Raw genomic sequence first — 22,301 nt, 5'->3', positions numbered from 1 at the left:
CTGCTTCTAAAAAACCCTTACAATGCAATAAATATGAAAAAAATACTATGCGACTAGCTGCAACAACTCTGATTAACAAAATCTTATTCCATACAGCAGATCAGGGTAATAGAGCGCTGTCCTATGAAAAGGAACAGCTGCGGCTGTCACATTCTATTTTAGTCTTTATTATGCATTGGCATCAATGTGGCTGTAAAATAGACAGAAAAGGCAGTGACTACAGTGCAAGATAAAAGCCATTAATTGACACTTCTAAGAATCTTGAGGTCTCCTGCACCTAGCCAGCAGCATCCCAGGTGCACTTTAAAGGTCTGTCTACTGATATATATCTCAAAGCCACAGATCACATAAAATATGTGCTCTAGGGATGTGACAGCTAATACTTGCATTGCCTGTTTTTCCTTGGCACACCCTAAATTCACTAAAGAAAAAAACCTTCAGGTCATAGAAAGACTGTAATAAACCCAACAAGCACATAAAAGTACAAGTGTTCAGCAGCTAAATGATACAGGTTCAGTGAGGCTTCAGGAAGAATATGGTGGTCATATTACACCCAAGACAAAGCAGGTTTCATTATAGCACAGCCTCTAAAAGAGGGGTAAATCAAAATACCTGGCAATTAACGATCTGTCATCAGTCATGGTATCAAAAGATTATGGACATAAAAATATATATATATATATATATATATATACACTCACTGGCCACTTTATTAGGTACACCTGTCCAACTTCTTGTTAACACTTAATTTCTAATCAGCCAATCACATGGCGGCAACTCAGTGCATTTAGGCATGTAGACATGGTCAAGACAATCTCCTGCAGTTCAAACCGAGCATCAGTATGGGGAAGAAAGGTGATTTGAGTGCCTTTGAACGTGGCATGGTTGTTGGTGCCAGAAGGGCTGGTCTGAGTATTTCAGAAACTGCTGATCTACTGGGATTTTCACGCACAACCATCTCTAGGGTTTACAGAGAATGGTCCGAAAAAGAAAAAAAATCCAGTGAACGGCAGTTCTGTGGGCGGAAATGCCTTGTTGATGCCAGAGGTCAGAGGAGAATGGGCAGACTGGTTCGAGCTGATAGAAAGGCAACAGTGACTCAAATCGCCACCCGTTACAACCAAGGTAGGCCTAAGAGCATCTCTGAACGCACAGTGCGTCGAACTTTGAGGCAGATGGGCTACAGCAGCAGAAGACCACACCGGGTACCACTCCTTTCAGCTAAGAACAGGAAACTGAGGCTACAATTTGTACAAGCTCATCGAAATTGGACAGTAGAAGATTGGAAAAACGTTGCTTGGTCTGATGAGTCTCGATTTCTGCTGCGACATTCGGATGGTAGGGTCAGAATTTGGCGTAAACAACATGAAAGCATGGATCCATCCTGCCTTGTATGGAGCATCTTTGGGATGTGCAGCCGACAAATCTGCGGCAACTGTGTGATGCCATCATGTCAATATGGACCAAAATCTCTGAGGAATGCTTCCAGCACCTTGTTGAATCTATGCCACGAAGAATTGAGGCAGTTCTGAAGGCAAAAGGGGGTCCAACCCGTTACTAGCATGGTGTACCTAATAAAGTGGCCGGTGAGTGTATATATATATATATATATATATATATATAAAGGCCACATCTTATCTTCACATGACTGACGCTGAGAACTTCCAGAAAGATTTGCATGCATATCTGTATCCGCATCTCCTCTCAAGTGTCTTATTTTAGGTGCAGCATTATTTTAGGTGTATTTATTTGGAGAAGGCACATTCGCCACACCTTCCTCAGTCACAACAAACCGAATTTAGCCTCTAGGTGTGAATGTTCGTAGCAAATTCTGTACATCATGCAAATGAGCACACCTCAGATCATTTCCTTCTCTCCCTTCCTTAGTATATTTGACTGTCACGCTCTAAAACAATGTATAAAGATATGTAATGTATAGACCTGCCTAAGGCTGGCATGTGAAGAACAACATATTGCCGAGCAGCTCCATTTCTCACAACTCAGACTGGAATCTGATTATATACTGTGAACCATCACATAAATACACACTACTCAACAGCCAACCTGGAAATGTAAAGGGGTCTTCCATCTCAGAAATTGATAGGATATTGCTATGGGACCTACACCTTTGGGGTCCCCATTTCTCCGATGAATGGACCCACCAGTGATGCAATGCTGCACCCCCTTCACTGCACAGCATCCGCCGGTCATCCAGCTGTGCAGGGAAGCAGCACCATTTAGGTGAATGGAGCCACCTGCAGCTGCCTGCATAGCTGGGAGGTCAGGAAAGACCACCATGTCGCGAGTAATTAGAAGAGGATGCAGCACCATGTCGCGAGTAATTAGAAGAGGATGCAGGACCGCACCGCTCACTTTCATTCTCATCATAGGATAGGAGATAAAAGTCATCATTCTCAGCGATCACTATAATGGGGGTCCCTGGTTCTGGATATCAAATATGCAACCTTAGAAAATGCAATTGAAAAGTTGTGCTGGATTAATCTTTAGAAAAATAAGCTCCAAAATTTTCAATAAAAACTATTTGAAAAAAAAGAAAAAAAAAAGAAAAATAAGCTCCAAATTAAAAGGATAAATGAAAAACGATCCTTATTTTCTGAAGAGGTTTAGTAAACCCTATTGGGGCATTTGGAGTGAACAGAAGGGAATCTCTGATGCGGATCCCAATCACAGCTGCAGAGCGCATCTCTCTGTGGAGGACCGGGCTTTATGGACACACTTTTATAGAGCACTTTCTAGGGTTTCATTTTTTTTTAGCAGTCGCACTAAACACCAATATCAGTGAAATCAGAAACGCGACTGAAGACATTTTCCTGCATACGTACAATGGCTTGTACAAGTTTGGGCATCCCTGGTCAAAATTACTGTAATTGTTAACAGATTCACTACTTATTAGATTTGTTAATATAATTAGAGCTCGTTGGTGACATGAGACTTTGTAGCTAGACATTTACTTTTTTCCCCATGTTTTTTTTTTTCTTACAGTTTTTAATAGTATAGGGACTTGGCTCAACAAGATGAAGAGAAGGAAAGTCAGCAAAATCCTGAAGTAATAATAATAATAATAATAAAAATATATACGCTTACTTCAAGGGCTCAGGGGAGAGCTTAGTTCCAGAAAAGTTGATGTGCGATAAAGCAAGAGAGCTGCTAAAAAACTGTTTAAAAGAAGGTGGCACTTCTTTTCCTTTCCTGTAGATTACAAAGAGGAACATTAGGTTTAATCTGACAATTCAAAGAAACCTGCGGTAAGTATGCCTTAAAATACATACTAATTTTAATAAGGTTAAAAAAAAAAATATGACAGAACACTTATGGCTCCAAATCTGTAAACTAAAATGATACCTCAAGGTAGGTGAGACGTGAGGTTCATACCTGTGGGGAAAGAATGTCCTAGAAAGGTTGAGTGTAGAAAGGTGCCGTAAGCAACCTCGCATTAGAGCGCCACATACCTAGAGAGCAAGAGCAACGGTGATTACAGCATAGTTCACACCATATAATAGTACACAACTGATTACATGCAAGCCATGACGGTAGGAACGTCGTCAACAGATCCCAATAAATAGAATACGTTTCAATTACACAATAGGAAAAATGCTTCTGTGTTATAGGCGATCTGTCACCAGGTTTTTCACCCCTATCAAAGAGCACCTTGATGTAGGGGCAGAGACTCTGATTCACTTACTGGGCTGCTCGCTGCAGTTAAAATCACTGTTTTATCTGCTATAGATCTGGCAGTTCTGTAAATGCTGAGCTCTGAATAACCCCATCCCCACCACTAACTGGCTGTTTTCTGGGTACACTGTGCATAGGCAGAAAGTTGCCCTTCATTGGTGGAAGCAGGTTTATACAAAATATAAGTATGGAGGACAACATGGTAGAAGGCACTCTAGTGATAAAATCACTGTTTTACAGGGAGGAGATAATCAAATCTATAGCAATCAGCCCAGTAAGTGACGCATCACTGGAATCAGGGTCTCTGTCTCTACATTAGGCGGCTCTCAGATTTGGTGATAAAAGCCTGGTGACAGATTCCTTTTAAAGCAAATGATTGCATTTAGTGGTAATGTTTCAGTAAACCATGTTAAAGGGGTTGTACGGTCCAAATGAATAAGTCTGCAGTCACTCTGTGTGTCTGCAGACTTATGAATCCCCCAGGGCACACACTGTGTGATGTGAAGACTTGCCGGTTTCTGAGCCGGGACCCCAGGGTATGTATGAGTTACAGATACTCCTAGCCAGAGCCCGTCTAGAGGGAGTCGCCTTGTTCCATATAATTGCATTGAGCGACGCTGCCCCCCGACTAAAGACACGGACATCCAGTGGGCATGGCCGACTAGGCAACTTATACCCTCCGGTTGTGGCTCATAAACCGGCGAATCCCCACAGCGCCCAATGCGTGCGCTGGGGGGATTCATAAGTCTGCAGTCACACAGACTGGAGACTTATCAATTTGTACCGAACAACCCCTTAAAGCATCACACAACATATGTTATATATGTGGAATACTAGTTCGCTACTTCATAAAAAATGACCGAAAAACGTGGTCTCTAGTTCCAATCAATAGCTATAGACATAATATATAAACCCAAGTCATTCCACACATGTGAATAATAACAATGTAGCAGGAATTCCAGCTGCTAAGGCTAACCATTAAGCTCGGGATACTTCTACTTTATAGGGGAGACTAGTGATAACTATATGTCCTGGTTTGGAATCACCTCGTCCCAAACCCACGGTTACGGTTACACCCCTTGAAGACATAAGTATTAACTATATTATGCCTAGATGAAAATACCAGACAAGAATGATGGAAGTTGCAATTTCATCCCCCGTCATATAGGCAGATATTAAAAGAAACAAAGGTTCCATGATTACCGCATCTGCTGAACACTCAGTGTTCGATAAATCCAGGTACTTAATGGCATTTGGCTGTGCCAAAAAGGTATACAAATACTAGAAGGAAAGCAAAGACAAAAAAATGACTGGATTGGAATGCGAACACAAGACACACGGTATATACTGGTACAAGACATTAATAACACAATAGGTTTTCTGGGTAAGTTACAACAAATTTGTAGGTTTTTACAGTTCACGGCAAAAATGAAAGATAACGCAGAGCTAAAACATGACTATATAAACAAGAGCCTAAAATGAAGCTCTACTCTTAAATATGGCCAAGATTCCAGCAGTCAAGATTAAAGGGGATCTCCACAAGTTTCATACTGATTACTTATCCGTAAGATAAACAAGAACAACAATGTATTGTAAAAGTAAATGCTGAATTTTCTTAAATAATCTAGAAATTAGGTCAAATATTTAAAGAGGTTACCCACTACTTTTACATTGATGGCCTCTCCTTAGGATAGGTCACCAATGATCATTTGGGGTCCGCCACCCCCACGATAAGCTGTTATCGGTGTCAGGAAATGCTTCCCGAGCTGTCCGTCTACTTGTAGTGGTATTGGCAGGTTACGGAGTATCCGCCTCCTATTGAATCGGAGGCGGATGTACCGTACCAAGCCTCGGCCACTACAAGCAAATGGAGCAGCTCTCCAAGTGAATACCTCTGGTTGGCGCCTGCTGCCGACACCGGTAGAAGCTGATTGGCGGGGGTGCCGGGTGTCCAACCATGGCCGATCCGACATAGAATAGGCCATCAATGTAGAAATAGTGGACAACCTAATGCCCAAAGAGTATAAAAGGGTAGGCACACAATGTAAAACATATAACATTACAGGGAGATGGACTAAGTGTGTATTTCATTAACACTGCTGTCTATACACACAAAGTGCAGTACTGGACATACCGAAAGCTCATCACCGCGGAGGATATTCCCTGAGAGGTCGAGGTGGGTAAGGGTGGTTGCAATCAACTGCATTGCACTCAATGACTGGGAAAGGCTATTCACTCCTAGGAATATGAATTGAATCACAGATTTTAAAAATACAGAATTAAATAATATAGTATACACTTTATTAGCAGTAATGCTTTTAGTTTTCAATAGATTCCATAAAACATTTTGATACTATAATGAAAATCCATGCCATTTACATTAAAGGGAACCTGTCACCCCCAAAATCAAAGGTGAGCTAAGCCCACCGGCATCAGGGGCTTATCTACAGCATTCTGGAATGCTGTAGATAAGCCCTCGATGTATCCTGAAAGAAGAGAAAAAGAAGTTAGATTATACTTACCCAGGGACGGTCACGGTACGATGGGCGTCACGGTCCGGTCCGGGGCCTCCCATCTTCTTACGATGACATCATCTTCTTGTATTCATGCTGCGGCTCCGGCGCAGGCGTACTTTGTCTGCCCTGATGAGGGCAGAGCAAAGTACTGCAGTGCGCAGGCGCCGGGCCTCTCTGACCTTTCCCGATGCCTGTGCACTGCAGTACTTCGCTCTGCCCACAACAGGGCAGACAAAGTACGCCTGCGCCGGAGCTGCAGCGTGAATACAAGAAGAGGATGTCATCCTATGAAGATGGGAGGCGCCGGACCGCGACGCCCATCGGACCAGAACCGGACCGGAACCGCCCCTGGGTGAGTATAACTAACCTCTTTTTCTCTTCTTTCAGGATACATCAGGGCTTATCTACAGCATTACAGAATGCTGTAGATAAGCCCCTGATGCTGGTGGGCTTAGCTCACCTTCGATTTTGGGGGTGACAGGTTCCCTTTAAGGAAAACTCCAACTCCTCAACTTTGGTGTCCCCAGGCAAATAATGTATCTGCGGGACTCACGACTCACCCTCACAGATGATGGCAAAGGCTCAGTTCTTTGCCCTAGATCTTTATCTACATACCCTACACACAAATAAATACAAAACACATTTATATGCACAGTATGTTAATAAAATGAAATAATTCACAATACATACCTTTTGGTGATATTGAGGTTTTTGATAAATTTAAATGTATCAGTCCCCTAGGTAGTTTGGCAAACTGTGTGCTTAAAAAAGACACACCTGTAAAGAACAAACAGAATATCATATCAATATGTGTATATCAATGGATATAGAAAAATCACATTGTATTGGTGGATGGATTAAATTTAATAATAACTTTTTATTTTTAATATAGACAATGATCAGCCTTCACAGTGTACAGATCTTACTGTGCAGCAAAGGAAAGGAGCTTCTAAAAGAATTTGAAATAGACACTGAAACAGCCCCCCGCAGCAAAGTGTTTGATGGAGGCAAAATAAGGCAATGAAGTACTATACATTACAAAAAAAATAATACATAACAAAAAGCTATATATATATATATATATATATATATATATATATATATATATATATATATATATATATATATATATATATATATATATATATATATATATATATATATATATACACACATACACAGGTGTGGGCTGACTCTTTAAAGTGTACGTGAGCTAAATGCCAAGCCTAAATATCAATACGCTCTATTCATGTAAAACTCAGCACCTGCCACCATGGCAATGTATGACATGGTTGCTGCAGTATTTCATCCTCGCAGGAGATCTGTTTGCAGGCCGCTGCTAATACAGCCTGGCTTCAGCAGCCGATATTGTTAGCTGTCTGCCAGGTTACCTGTATTCTGCAATGTGGTTGCCCAAATATGTGAAGGTTAATGAGTGTTGCCAAAATACATTATATATGAACATAGAGAAATTCTTTGAAAGCTTCCACATAAATGAATGGTTCATACAATAATTTGGAAAATGAAATATTCCTCTATTTAATGGTGCTGTACCATAGTCTTTTTTGTTTTGTTTTTTTAATTGAAGGAAAATCCACCTCCCAATGAGGTCAGTAATTTGTTGTCTAAGCTTCTAGAAACATGCGCTTTACATTTAGCCAAATTCTTTTTGCAAAATGAAATATGAGCATGATGATAATAACAATTTGTCAGCGCCTGGCAGTAAACTCTACTTCTCTGCAGTGACATTAACACATAATTACAAGGAAAGCTGAAAAAGACGGAGGGATTATAATATTAGATCTTTCTATCTTTAAGCAGGCAGTAATAATTCTGAGTCACCCGTTCTCAACACAACAGTAGAGGCGGGATAAATGTTTGAGGTTTTTAGGGTGACATAGAATGTTTGGAAAGTGAGTAAAATCCTTGATGAAGCACTGGGGGTTAAACTTTTAGGGTCCAAGAGGGTGATGGATGACAGTTATTCTCTTCGCAAATCTAAACCCAGCGATGATATATTTCTGCTGTTGCAGCCATTACAGAGACTGCATTCACACAATGCGGCCATGGTGCCTTTTTTGCAGCAAAAGTGTAAAAAATACTCATCATTTGCTGTGATTTTTTTCGAAAACCGCAACTAAAATCTTGCAGTTTTATTGTGACTCCGGTAAAGAAAACGCTCCGTGGCCATTTACCATATACTATTATACAATTAGGCTGTGTTTCCACAGTCAGGAAATGCTGCGTGTTTGTAGAGCCGCATTGTCAAACACGCCACGTCCAGATGTTACAGCATAGTGGAGGAGATTTCATGAAATCCCGTCTCCACTATGCGTTAAAAGACGCATGCGGCAGACCCGCGGAAACGGACATGCGGCGCGTCTTTTCAGAACGCAGCATGTCTGTTTACAATGCGGCGACGCTCCATTGCAGCACCGTAAATTTACCATAGACTATCATTAGATGCAGTAAAACCGCATCTAATGATTAGTCATATGCGTAGTAACTGCATAAACGCAGCTTACTACGCATGTCTACTAATTTACATGCGGTCTTACCTGTCCCACCGCCGGAAGTCTGCGTCCACTGCAGTTCTCGTGGTAAGCTAAGTTCTCGCGATAACTTAGCTTACCGTGAGAACTGCTGTGCACGTGACCGGGGGTTATCTCCGGTCACTAGTCTGGTTCTCACGGTCAGCTGATCAGCTGATTGTGAGAACGCTGCAGTGTAGGTGATCTCCAGCAGTCATCTACAAGCTCTGCTATGTGTGGATGTCAGGCATCCAGATGTAGCAGGGCTGGACTCATCGTGGGACACTCGTTATTAAATGGACTACGTCGTACAGAGGGAGCATACTTTTGGTTTATTTTATTTATTTTTTTTCCAGGAGAACGCGGGCGTCGCAGGAATGAGCGTACAATAAAGATAACAAAATTGTGTGGTGCTTTATTTCATTAAAATACTTTATTCTGCATGTGTGTGTTTTATTAACCCTTTCACAACTATAGGATTAGTAATGGTAGGTATATTGACGCCTCTTCATTACTAAGCAGGCTTAATGTCACCTTACAAAGGTGACATTAACCCCTTTTTACCCCATATGCCACCGCTACAGGGCAGTAGGAAGAGAGAGGCTAAGTGCCGGAATTGGCGCATCTTACAGATGCACCATTTCTCTGGGTCAGCTGAGAGCTGGTATTTGTAGCCGGGGGAAGCCAATATCCATGGTCCCTTCCTAGGCTATGAATATCAGCCCGCAGCTGTCTGCATAGCCTTTCTGGCTATAAATTATAGGGGGACCCCACGTCATTTTTTGGGGGGTACCCATATTTTAATAGCCAGTAAAGGCTAAATATACAGCTGCGGGCTGATATTCATAGCCTGGGAAGCTCCATGGCTACAAACATCGGTCCCCCAGTCGCTGGCTTTCCCTCTCTGGCGCAGAAAATTGCATGGGGAGCCCATGCCATTTTTTAAAAAAAATGTTGTTTTTTTAAAAATTAAACAGATATTACGTTTAAGGCCGGGGTCACACTTGCGAGAAACTCACACGAGTCTCTCGCCTCAATACCCGGCACTGCCGCCGTCACTCGGGACCGGAGCGTTCACCTGCATAGAAATACATGCAGCCGCACCCTCCGGTCCTGAGTGCCGGCGGCAGTGCCAGGTATTGAGGTGCGAGACTCGTGCGAGTTTCTTGCAAGTGTGACCCCGGCCTAACGCAGACTTCGTGTGTGTGTGTCTTAATTTAAGGCCGGGATCACACATGCGAGAAACTCGAACGAGTCTCGCATCTTAATACCCGCAACTGCCGCCGTCACTCCCGGCCTGATCCCTGCTTCTCAGATTGTCTCTGATGCCGGCAGCTTGTTCCTGTGTTCAGCGGTCATGTGGTACCGCTCATTAAAGTAATGAATACGGATGCACTCCACTCCCATAGGCGGAGAGCATATTCATTACTTTAATGAGCGGTACCATGTGACCGCTGAACATAGGAACAAGCTGCCGGCATCAGAGACCACTGCATCGGAGAAGCAGGGACTGCGCCAGGAGGGTGAGTATGACGGGGGAGGGTGAGCCATTCGATATTCACCTGTCCCCGCTCCACCGCCAGGCTCCGTCTTCCGCATCCTCTGGCTGTGACGCTCAGGTCAGAGGGTGCGATGACTTGTTTAGTGCGCGCCCTCTGCCTGAACAGTCACTGCAGAGACCCGGAAGACACAGCGGCGTGTGGCGGTGGAACGGGGACAGGTGAATATCGCAAGTGCCGGGGCCCTGAGCGTCGAGAGGCTAGTATGTCATTATTTATTTTTTTTAATCGGAGCAGCAGCAGAATATGGGGCATAATATGCTATGGAGCATCTTATGGGGCCATCAACCTTTGTGCAGCATTATATGGGGCATAATTTATGGAGCATCTTATGAGGCCATCAACTGAGGCATGGGTCCTCAAGAACATCATTTATGATGAGTATCTTATGACTATAACTGGCACTGTTCCATATTATGCTTTGGGTGTGCGGCTTTGTATCTGGACTGCATTTCAACCCTGAGTCTAACCTACCTATACTAATGATTGTCATTCTGTTGGTTCCCATTTGGGTATATATCTAAGAACCTAATGATTGGTATATTATGTATTAGATGTGTGGCGTATACTGTATATCATATTGAATTGTTATTTGAATCTACCCCTATTAATTACTTTTACTAGACTGTATATCTAACAGCTGGGGTATGCAGTGATAGGGTCACCGTCAGGGTGAGCCTTCGTTGAGTGGGGGCGCCAATTCCGCTGCACAGTAGGGTGCCAACCCCCACAGTTAGGTAGGATTTGACAGAACAGGGAACAGTTATAGTTATATTGTTTGTGTGTCTATGCACTATATGTTTGCACTTTAGGTAACGGCATCACTCTACCTCACACTGTCTATTAAATGCTTCATCAGGCATTTACTGTCTTTTTTCAGCTTTCCTGCCGCGTGAGATTGGGGCATAATTGTATCACTTTTCCTAGAAAACTGTGCAGGAGTAATAGGATCAGCCGTCGAGGAGCGGGGGCGCCTCTCTCGTATTTAACTAGGGTGCCAACCTCCGCTGTATAGGCAGGGAAAATCAGTGTTTACAGTGTGAGGGATAGTTGTAGTGAACACGGTTGTATGTATTTTTTGCTGTGTGGTTAAAGTTCTTTTAATGTAAGTGTTTAATAAAAATTAATTTTATCTACTATTATCCGATTGGATATAAGGTTCTTGCGAGTACTAGTCTTTGGATTACTATAACCTTATTGATTTATTTAATTTCTCTAGTTTGAGCCATCAACTTTTGTGCAGCATTATATGGGGCATAATATTCTATGGAGCATCTTATGGGGCCATCAACCTTTGTGCAACATTATATGGGGCATAATATGCTATGGAGCATCTTATGGGGCCATCATTAACCTTTTATGCAGCATTTTATGGGGCATATTTTAATATGGAGCATCTTATGGGGCCCATCATGAACTGTATGGAGCATTATATGGGGCTCTTGATTCAATATGGATATTCAAAAACACAACCTACTGATGTCTCAATCAATTTTACTTTTATTGGTATCTATTTTTGTTTTTTAAATTTGCATTTCCCACCCTAGGCTTATACTCGAGTCAGTGAGTTTTCCCAGTTTTGTGTGGCAAAATTAGGGGTCTCGGCTTATCTGGTGGGCTTATACTTGAGTACATACGGTACATATTTGTCAGAAGTCGTGTCCATGGTGTATAGAATGGGCTCAGGAGCTGGGCCCACATTATACAAAGCAAACGTCAGATGTGCACAGCCAGAATCAGCCCCTAAGTCCAGGTTTAGAAGAGTATTTTAAAAATTTTCAGTTTAATCCTAAATGCTTTGATAATTTTTTCCCTCGTTTGCCACCCGTGTGCAATTAGTTTTTTTGTTTGTTTGTTTTATTTACAGCAGCAGCTATTAATTTATAATACCTAATAATACCTTAATAATCTACAGTTTCTCATGTTAAAGAATTGAATTGCATTATTAAAAAAGTGGATGCTATAATGTGGCTCCATATAGCATCTGATTTTTTTTTGTGCACCCATAGACTTGGGGGAGTTTTATCTGTCAAAAAAAGAAATTAGTGGAAGCTGCAATTTTTTTCACATGCAGCTTTGGTCAGTGAAAAGAAAATGCTCAACTGCACAGCCCCATTGACTAACATTGTGAAGCGCACCCTCGGGCTAGGCTGCGATGAGCATCAGTTACACTTTCTACTGAAATATTGCAGTATTACTGTATATACGGTAGTATGAAACATTGACCAATTGCAGGTTCTAGCCATCTAAAAACACTTAATGATAATAAATAAAAAGTAAAATAAAACCACTTATTCCTGTTCAAGAATAAAAAAAGTTAAATAAACATATTAAGAAGTCGTGCCCATAAAATTCTGTTCAAGACATAACATTTTATAAATTATATCTTAAATATCAAACAAAGAAAAACCAAACCCCAGAACTGTTATTTTTTAATCACCTAACTTGCCTAAAAACTTAAAATTTGCAATGAAAAGGTCACATGTCCCCAAAATGACATCAATAAAAACAATAGCTTAGTGTGCAAAAAAAATAAGCCCTTGAAACACTCCAGTGACTAAAAAAAAAAAGATACGGAAGACAGAATATGGAGATACAAACACACATACATTATATTACATATGGGGTGTTTTGTGGTGCAAAAAAAATGTTTGCATCACCATATTGTCTTCCTTTTTTATGACCTTTTGATTGCAATTTCTAATTTTTAGGCAAAAAATTAAGGAGCTAAAAACAAGAAATCAAAAGGTTTTGAAAAGTGTAAAATACAAGTGTAATGCTATATTCCTATTTAGGAGTGCAGCCTATATAAAAAAATATGGTATCAGTGGGGGATCTCAAAATATTGCCTAGACTGTGGCGGGGTGAGGGGGTGTTGGATTATCTGTTATTTTACTTAATAAAACAGACATCAGTCGGCGAGACAGGATCCTGTTAAATGTATATATTTATTTTTAACATTGGAAGTTATAGATGACAGAAAGAATTTGTTGTAAGTATCCATAAGGCATCCTCGGGCTAGATTCACTAGCATGTTTTAGAATTATAAGGCTTCCACCTTGCCACCTTGTGTGGGCATTCGCTGGCCAATCTGCCCCAAAAATCCAACTATCAGCTGTGGATTTCTGTTGCCGTTTATCTGAAAAATTTAAAGATGGAATCTGTACAGTGTACACACAGCCTAATGCAACTTTCTAGTATTTTTGCAATTCCATCCTCATTTTTTTCTTGGCAGTCAATGAATGAAGACATTCTTGATGACATTCAAATGCTAGTAATCTGGGCATACCTACCCCAGCACACAGCCAAGGGGTAGACACAATCTAGAATTTAGTCTAGGCAATTATATGACAATTTAATAATCTCATTCTCTAGGTAAAGTTTTAGCATGTGCCTCAAAGGCAAGACAAAAAACCCCACTCACCTGCAATTATACTAAATTATACAGCGATACTGCAGCATGGGAGAAAATGTGTAAATGTTGAAAGCCTAATGTTCCTGGAAAGGGTATAATTTTTGGCTGCAGTTAAACTATGGAAACTCCCCCCATTCCCTTGGCATGAAAACTTTTCTTGAATCATTTAATGATCTCATATTCACCTTTGAAACTCTAGGAAGTTTTAGCACGGGGAGGCTAATTGTACGACATTTTATTCATGTATCTGGGAAAGCTTGGCTAATATGTAATCAGGCATGGTATTACAGTGTAAATCAAATATTGTGCCAAAAACACACAGATCACATCCTTGGTATCCCAAGTTTAGAGACTAGTATAGGTATCAACTTGTATTTTTATTAATGATTTCAGAGGAAAAATGCTGAACACCATCTTTAGCATGGAGTATTAAGCTAGCATGAAATTAATTTCTATAGGATTGCTCGACAAAAATGGATAAAAATAAACTTGAACTAAGGTAGAGTTTCATGTGAAAAGTTTGTGGTCTCTCCAAATGCCATATGAATATCACAGAAGGGGAGCCCCCTGCTCAGGACCCCCTGCAGCAGCCAGAAAGGAGATCCACTTTGTAATTCATCAATCCCAGAAGGAGAAACGTCTTGTTATGCACGGCTTCTTCCAGCAAAATGAGCTGCTTGCCGGGTTGGGGAAGAGATGGCGGTACCTGTGACTTTACTACGAAAAAGGTTGTTGTTTACTAGACCCCTTTAACATGCTAAATGTAACTTAATGTCAGAAGCACTCAGGGTTAAACTTGTAGGGTCCGAGAAGGTGATAGAGACCCTGTCACAGCTAAAATAGTGAGTAAAGCCAAACACGAAAAGCTTTCATTCTATCTTACAATTCGTGTCCATTTAAACCCCTACAGCTAAAATCAATGTAATAAGGCCCATATGCATAGAACAATAAAAAATAATCAGACGTAAAGATCAAAATAACATTAATATTGAAACTGCACAAGTGATGCTAAAATGGAAACACCCACTAAATGTAGAGGAGATTACCCTGCCTCATTAGGGCATATAGGTAGAATATCCTGCATATTTTGTTACAAATGATCAAGTAGAGACATCTAAATTAGCAAATAAGAGAGGTCAAGAAAGTAAATTAAAATAGAATGGGAAATATAGTGTTGGACACAACAAAAGGAGGTCAGAGCGCCATACCAAGAAATTGTTAGCATGCAGGGAACCAGGAAATCATTGCTTCCTTCGTGCAACCCTTGGAAAAGCATTCCTGTGCGAAACGCGCATTGGGAGCGATGGATTCCTGGTTCCCTGCCTGCTAGGTATTACTTGGCCTTTTGACAGTACTTAGATCTTCTTACATTACCACACTCCGAGCGCTCCAGTATAGCTGTACCAACTATGCAGGTTATATAGGCTGTGTTTGGATGGCATACTTGGCTCTCTGATCACTCTTTAATCTGTTCCACGATATATTTCCCATTTTATTTTATTGACAGCGAGTACTTGATAATTTGTTAGAAAATATGCAGGATATTATACCAATATGACCTAATGAGGCATCATATTGCTCTCTACATGTATCTGGTGTCTCAAAATTAATGTCTAAATAAAGTGACTTTTCTATTTGCCTGGCATTATTTTGATTAGTAGTTTCATGTCAATTTAAGCTGCATTTATACTGAACGATGATCGTATATAAATGCGCTTGTTTCCGGATTATCGGGCTGTGTAAACAGGCTGCTAATCACCTGATTGAACGATCAAAACGCTGATTCATTGGGTGAAATGGATCTTTTCTGCAGCACATAAGATCAATGTTCTCAGCAGATCATGGTACTGTGTAAACACGACTTGCACTGCCAAGAACCATGGTAGTCTATGCTTACTGAGCGATTTATTACAGATCGCTCAGTACGATACGTGCCACTGGTCGGTCCGTATAAACCGTTATGGTGTCACCAGTCGGTCTGTCCTACAGTCTGGTGAAATATCTAGCTATTATCATGGAGGGTGACTTTAGAGTTCTCCAATGGAATTACTGGCGGCAAATGTCAGATAAGTATCTTCTCACCCCTAAAACTATCTCAAACTCTCAAACCCACCACTGATCTTTAGAATAGGGGGCTGAACCCACTGTTTCTCCTCACTTCACAACTACGGTGAGAACAATTTGAGGCTGTTCTACTTCATTATAACAGACAAGCAAGACAGCCATGAACCAAGCACCAAGGAGAGGTTTTTGGAAGTAGTATAAAAAGTAAAAACAAAGAAATGATTAAAATCAGCCATAATTAACATGACCACAATTGCTACATTATAGATTCACAAACAGGAAAAGGAGCACCAATCCCTTATTTAGTGATTTATACAGAATGTTGGAAATATATCAGTTCTGTTACCTCGGTCCTCAAGAGGGTTGTTCGCAAGGTTTATAGTATGGAGTCCTGAGTTTGGATTGGATGCGAGAGCACTGGACAATTTCTGTGCAAAGTCACTAGAGAGAAAATAGAAGAAAAACAATATGTTTGTTGCAAGTAAAGGGTTACACCACTGATCAAAGTGTGTTTGGCAAAATCAGCCTGATTCTCTAGGATGAGAGAACATACACTCCTGTGACCCGAGCCGAAGGCCGAGGACACATGAACATAGATTCGCTCATCTGAGAGAATTGGGCTGATTATAGCACGGACACTTGGTTCAAACTCTTTCAGTTTACCATGATCCGATACACACACACAAGAAAATCGTATAACACAGGTGCAGAGAAGACCGAGAACTTAATTCCTCAATCTTCTGCATGGTCTGTGTCCGTGTAAATCGGGCTGCACTCGGATGACATCTGAATGCAGTCCGATATTTTACACGCACCAAAGACTTGAAAGAGTGTGAGCGATCCATATTCCGGAGTCACTAGCAGAATGCTACCATTTTTTTCGCATAATGAATCGGCATGAGAAAAAGAAAAGCAGATCTGCACTGCCCCATTATATAACACTGGGCCGAGTGCAATCCGCTAAAACATCGGAAGCACTCGTCCGAGTTATACACACGTGTGAGCGAGCCGTGACTGTGAGAATGTGTTCATGTAAGAGAGAACTGCTGCAGAAAACGTCAGGATCCTCAGAAGAGTCAAGGGACGTAAGGACAGTGAATTTTTATTATTATTTTAAAATTTGAAAAGCAATTTTTTTTTTTATTCCCCAATCGGTTGGATTTTTCTGCAATTGGCAACAAAATCAGTAAAAGTGCGGTCTGTTGTGGATTTTAAAATTTACCATTGAATGGGGGAGGAATAAAAAAAAAGTTACAGAAACTGGGTTTAGTACGTTTTACATGAAAACATGTCTATTTTTTAAGAAGAGCGGGATCAGAAACCTATCATATAGGACATTTTGCATTAAAAGAATTGCAAATTTTAAGTTCATCATACACAGAAATAGCACAAAAGCGAATGGAAATGATCAGACAATGACCGATCTTAAAGATAGATCATCAGTGTAAAAGTAGTGGACAACGTCTTTAGCTAGCCAGCTCAGTGCCTACACAGCTACTTGCCTTACTTTGTAGGCCATTATAGACATCTACAGACTTACACTCTCAGCCCGGCGTTTTCCAAAACCAATTCTTCCAATCGACTGGACCTGCTCACCACTCGTAAGATTTGATCACAGACATCAGTGGACTGTAATATGGAAAGAGGTAAAGACATTCCATAAACTGTCTCAAAGTTAACCCCTTGCTCATCACTAATATTTATGTACACCTTGCACAATGTAAAGTGATAAATTACTACAAGTGAATTTATTACTATTGAAAATCGCTTCGTATCTGGTAGAAGCATGTTTAGTAGCAAGCAACGTTTATTAGGCTGTAATTATTACATTGTTTCTTCAAAACCACTCAAGCTCTGCCATATGGCACATGGACTACACAATGGTAGTGCACAGCACAGTACATAATATTAAAAACAGAAATCCAGATGTATACCAGCCCAATAGAGGCCAAAAAGACAATTACGGTAACTGGCCTCCAACTAAGGATCCATTTAACATGTGCTCCAGTAGCCGTACTGCCATACTGGTCAACAGGCTGCCTTGCTTCACAAAGAGGGCAATCAAGCAGAGACAAGACTACTGATTGATTTCAGCATCTAAAAGTCTAAAATGGATAGGAACACCAGGGAGTATTTTAAATTATCTATTGTTTGCCATAAAATGTCCAAAAACATTCAGTATTTTATTGGTGGCCTTGAAATTTTTTGATATTATATATTTCAATATTTCCTGCTCATATGCCTAAAATAATTGTTTGAGTGGTACTTACCAATTTCAAGTCTTTTGATGATAACTTTGTAAACCACAGATTGTATTCCAGGGCTGCTACAATAGGTATCAAGTCTCTGTAGAACACAAAATGAAGAAAGAAGCTGGTAAGTCCATATACGGCAGAAAAAAAATAAAACCAGACGCAAAATTACATTTCAGAACGATAAAAAAAAAGGCAGAATCTCTAGTATATATATTCGAGATGAAAATAATTGAACCTGGATTGTTGGTAGGATTGGATAATAATCTTACTTTTATCAGGAAAATTTGTGCCGATAAGATTTGATTATGAATATCATATTCGTAATCTACCACGGATTAAAATTTGTTCGCAATACATTTTTAAAGGAAAAAACATTGAAATTTTAGACAATTTCCAAATGTGCCAACACTCTATCCGCCCTGCGATATACCACACTATGGTATCCTGTCAAGCACATTGCACATTGACATCTTTCCACCCCAGATAGCAGTGCAGGTATGCTACTTACAGGAAATAGGGGAACTGCATTATAATTTGTACAAAGGATGGTTCACATGATAGGTATGCGACAACGCGTTTCAAACACTCCAAGGTGTCATGCATAATTATTTAAAAATGCAAGCTAAAAATTAGTGAAAAACAGAAAAAAAGAAAACAAATAATGTGGTAAAAACAGTGTACTAACATTATACAAAACCAATGTGAACACTAATAATGGAACATATTTTCTTTGTGGGCAATTAAACCCGCAGGATGACAAGTTCCTAGGTAAAAAAAATTTAAACCGCCTCTCTGGTCATCAGCAATCTCATAAGTCTCCTCCTTTTGACAAGTTCATCAGTCTCTCAATACTAGATACTTTGAACGATGTAGGGCATCTCTGATGGTAAGTGATAAAATGTTTAGATGCAAATTATATAGCACAACCAATGTAGCTTAAATTACACTCAACACATTTGATCTTATACACCACTTTTCTCGAGTTACAATTTATGTTGTTCTTGCTTCGTATTATCACTGTTAGAGAATGTGCGTGCCACTGCAGTGCTCACAAGTTCAACATCGCGAGCTACCATATTTAAAAAAAACAACAAGATAATTTCTCATCGTACTACAGTGTGGGTACAGAAAGTATTCAGACCCCTTTACATTTTTCACTCTGTTTCATTGCAGCTATTTGGCAAATTCAAACAAGTTAATTTTTTTCTCATTAAGGTTCCCTCTCCACCCCATATTGACTGAAAAAAAATAAAGAAATGTAGAAATATTTGCAAATTTGCTAAAAAAGAAAAACTGAAATATCACATGGTCATAAATATTCAGACCCTTTGCTCAGACACTCATATTTAAGTCACATGCTGTCCATTTCCTTGTGATCCTCCTTGAGATGGTTCTACTCCTTCATTGGAGTTTAATTAAACGGATAGGACTTGATTTGGAAAGGTACTATAATGTCATTATAATGCTCCTGAATAAAAATGTCTGCCCCTCATTATATTCTCTGCACAAAATATGACCCACACACTGTCCCTCTAATGGTACATGCCCTCCACACTGCCCTTTCCTTTCTATATTGGGGCCCCTCTTCACTGTGTCCCCCCTATAGGGCCCAGTCACTATATTATGCCCCCTCACCACACTCACCCTCCATGGCTGTGACCTTACACTTTTCCCCCGTGCTACCACCCGACACTACTCAGTCTTAACTCTATGCCCACTCACACTTCCCCCCATACGGTCTCTTAAATAATCGCCTCATCAATAGTTTTCTCAAACAATTCCCCTTCCCTCCTCATGTGGTCTTCTCTGACATCCTCCCTGCTAGCCATACTGTCTCCTCACAAATCCCTCCGACTCCCCATACTGTGTCTACATCCATCACCCGCTTCTGTGTCTGCACCAATCCCCCACTCCCCATACTGTGTATGCACCCATCTCTACCAATCACCGCACTGTGAATGCACCTATCCCCCCATATACGGTTTCCTCATACATGCCCACATCTCCCCACTTGCCCATCATACTGTGGTTTCAAATGATTCCCATTCTCCATATTGTGTCTGAACCTGTCCCTTCCTTGCACCCCAAACGCGTGTCCTCAAATCTTCCCCTGTTACACTACAATCTTCCCCCACAGAATAAATCCCCCCCACAATTGCATTTAATTTTCAGTGTCTTCAGCTCCAGTGTGGATCACTTACTACCGATGCTGTTCACGCATTTGGGCTCCGGTGAGTGACATTAGCAGCGTGATCACATGACCTGATCATGCTGCTGGGGTCGCTCTGACACAGCAGTCAAGAGCCTAAATTGTACTTGCGTCTGTAAAACGTGAGTACAATTGAACACTGGGAGCCGGCATACTGCAACTTCTCTGTGCTGGCTTGACAGCCGGCTCAGAGAACTGCTGACTCCTGGTCTGGGGGGAGGGCAGCAGAGTGCAGCCGCCGGGGGAGACACTTCGGACCGCTGCACTAGGTGGCCTGACTGCGCCCTCCCTGCCGGCTGTGCCCGGGGCACATGACCCGGCTGCTCCCCCCTAGATACGCCTCTGGAATCTGCTCTTGGTGGATATAAAATAAAGTGACTGCTGATGGAGCAGCATCTGACCAGAAGACCAGTCCATCAGCTCCTCCCTCAGAAAAGCAGCTTTGCTACGAGCCGTCATTGCATTAGCTATCTAACAAGAGAGGACACTATGAAATAAAGAAAGGGCAGGTGCCATGTAATAAAGAGAGGGCGCTATAAATAAAAATAACAAGAGAATACGCAATGTAAGGGGAAGTGCTATACTTAACAAGAGATGATACTATGTTATAATGGGACAGCACTACACAAAAGAAGGAGCTACGTAATAAGGGACAGTTTAACACAATAAGACACAAGTATACAAAGAGTGTATGTAATCTGTAATGGTCACCAAAAAAAAGGAGAGGGGCCAAACACACTTCTTGCACAAGGGCCCCAAGCTGTCAGTGTTCACTCATGCTGACAAAATGAGCGTGAATTCCAATTGGTTGGCAACTAATCCACTTTTCTTCTGCACCAGCTTTGAAACTTTCCCCCCATTGTATATAAATACTTTGTGTGTGTATGTATATATATATATATATATATATATATATATATATATATATATATATATATATACACACACACATATGTATACACGCACACGAACCATGTATCGAAGTTCTTTTTAAAATGTTTCAAGCAAAATTCTGAAAAGATTACCATAATGTCCATGAAAATAAAATGTGATTTTACAATCAAACGTAAAGGGATGGTCTTATGTTCATTAATGGTTACAATTACAAAGTGCTTGTAAAACGTTTTAATTTTGTAGTTCACTGCTCTTTGACAAAGTTACTGGCTACATCAGAGTGGTCCATCTCCTAAGCGAGGAGAGAGTGTGCAAGTCCTGATCTACTGCTGGCTGGATCACTGGCTCTGAGAAAGCGTCAGTCTCTCCGCACTCCTCCGATACTGCCGAGGCAAAGCTGGCTCTACTAGCAGCATCAGAGTACAGCCGAGATCAGCGGCACAACCATGCCTCTAGTCTGAACGGTTAATCTTTAGGAATACATCGCCAAACGGCAATCGGGAGGCTGGGAGGCAGAGGAGCAGAGTGATCCTAAAGATAGAAGAGTACACTCCTTTAAAAAAAGCATGTTAATATAAACTTACATTGAACTCCTGTTTTCTAATTATTCCTCATTATAAACAATAGTACCAAATATAAAAACGAAGATTTGGAGATATTAACCAAGCTTAACAAAGCACAATAGTTTAATCGTTTCTGCTTCTTAATCTGCTATTAAATATCTTATCAGTTTAGTGAGGAGAATTTTTAATTTGCAATGCAATTATATTTTAGCAGCCTTCACAAAACCGCCATTCAAGTACACGGGACTTATCAAATGATCTAAATATTTCTCTCATTTTTACAACTGCTATTTACCGTACATAAATTAGTAAAGGTGTTATTACAACCTGTCAGAAACTTTTACTCCCTCCCCCCAAACTATCAAACTATTAATATGACTGTGTAGCCCTGAAAAAGATAAACCAATGCTACCCTATATGACCCTAAAGTGCGGCTGCAGATACTGTATTTTAAAGTTGTGTCTGGAAGCGCATTTGGGTGTAACAAAGCAATTCTAGCTGCTCAGCCTTGAACTGTAGTTCCTACCTAGCAGCACACTCCTATGCCTGATTGACAGGTCTGTGGCTGTGTACCAGAGCAAAAGACCTGTCAATCAAGCATG

The 22,301-nt window shown here is 40.8% G+C and overlaps 1 protein-coding gene across 2 annotated transcripts in view; it reads right to left on the bottom strand.

The window, feature by feature from the left end:
* The window catches only part of CARMIL1 (capping protein regulator and myosin 1 linker 1), a 352,298-nt gene that overhangs the window by 150,265 nt on the left and 179,732 nt on the right, over positions 1–22,301 (bottom strand). For both annotated transcript variants that reach the window (XM_077270002.1, XM_077270003.1), the window contains exons 9-16: positions 18,049–18,124; positions 17,319–17,407; positions 16,125–16,219; positions 6,900–6,986; positions 5,828–5,931; positions 4,897–4,974; positions 3,394–3,470; positions 3,106–3,210 (exon numbers count right to left, since the gene is read on the bottom strand). In XM_077270002.1, the coding sequence (XP_077126117.1) occupies positions 3,106–3,210; positions 3,394–3,470; positions 4,897–4,974; positions 5,828–5,931; positions 6,900–6,986; positions 16,125–16,219; positions 17,319–17,407; positions 18,049–18,124 (711 nt within the window). The remainder of the gene's footprint in view (positions 1–3,105; positions 3,211–3,393; positions 3,471–4,896; positions 4,975–5,827; positions 5,932–6,899; positions 6,987–16,124; positions 16,220–17,318; positions 17,408–18,048; positions 18,125–22,301) is intronic.

Source organism: Ranitomeya variabilis, chromosome 6 (assembly GCF_051348905.1).
Source record: "Ranitomeya variabilis isolate aRanVar5 chromosome 6, aRanVar5.hap1, whole genome shotgun sequence".
NCBI classification, from domain to species: domain Eukaryota; kingdom Metazoa; phylum Chordata; class Amphibia; order Anura; family Dendrobatidae; genus Ranitomeya; species Ranitomeya variabilis.
This window is presented reverse-complemented; position numbering and strand designations above follow the sequence as displayed.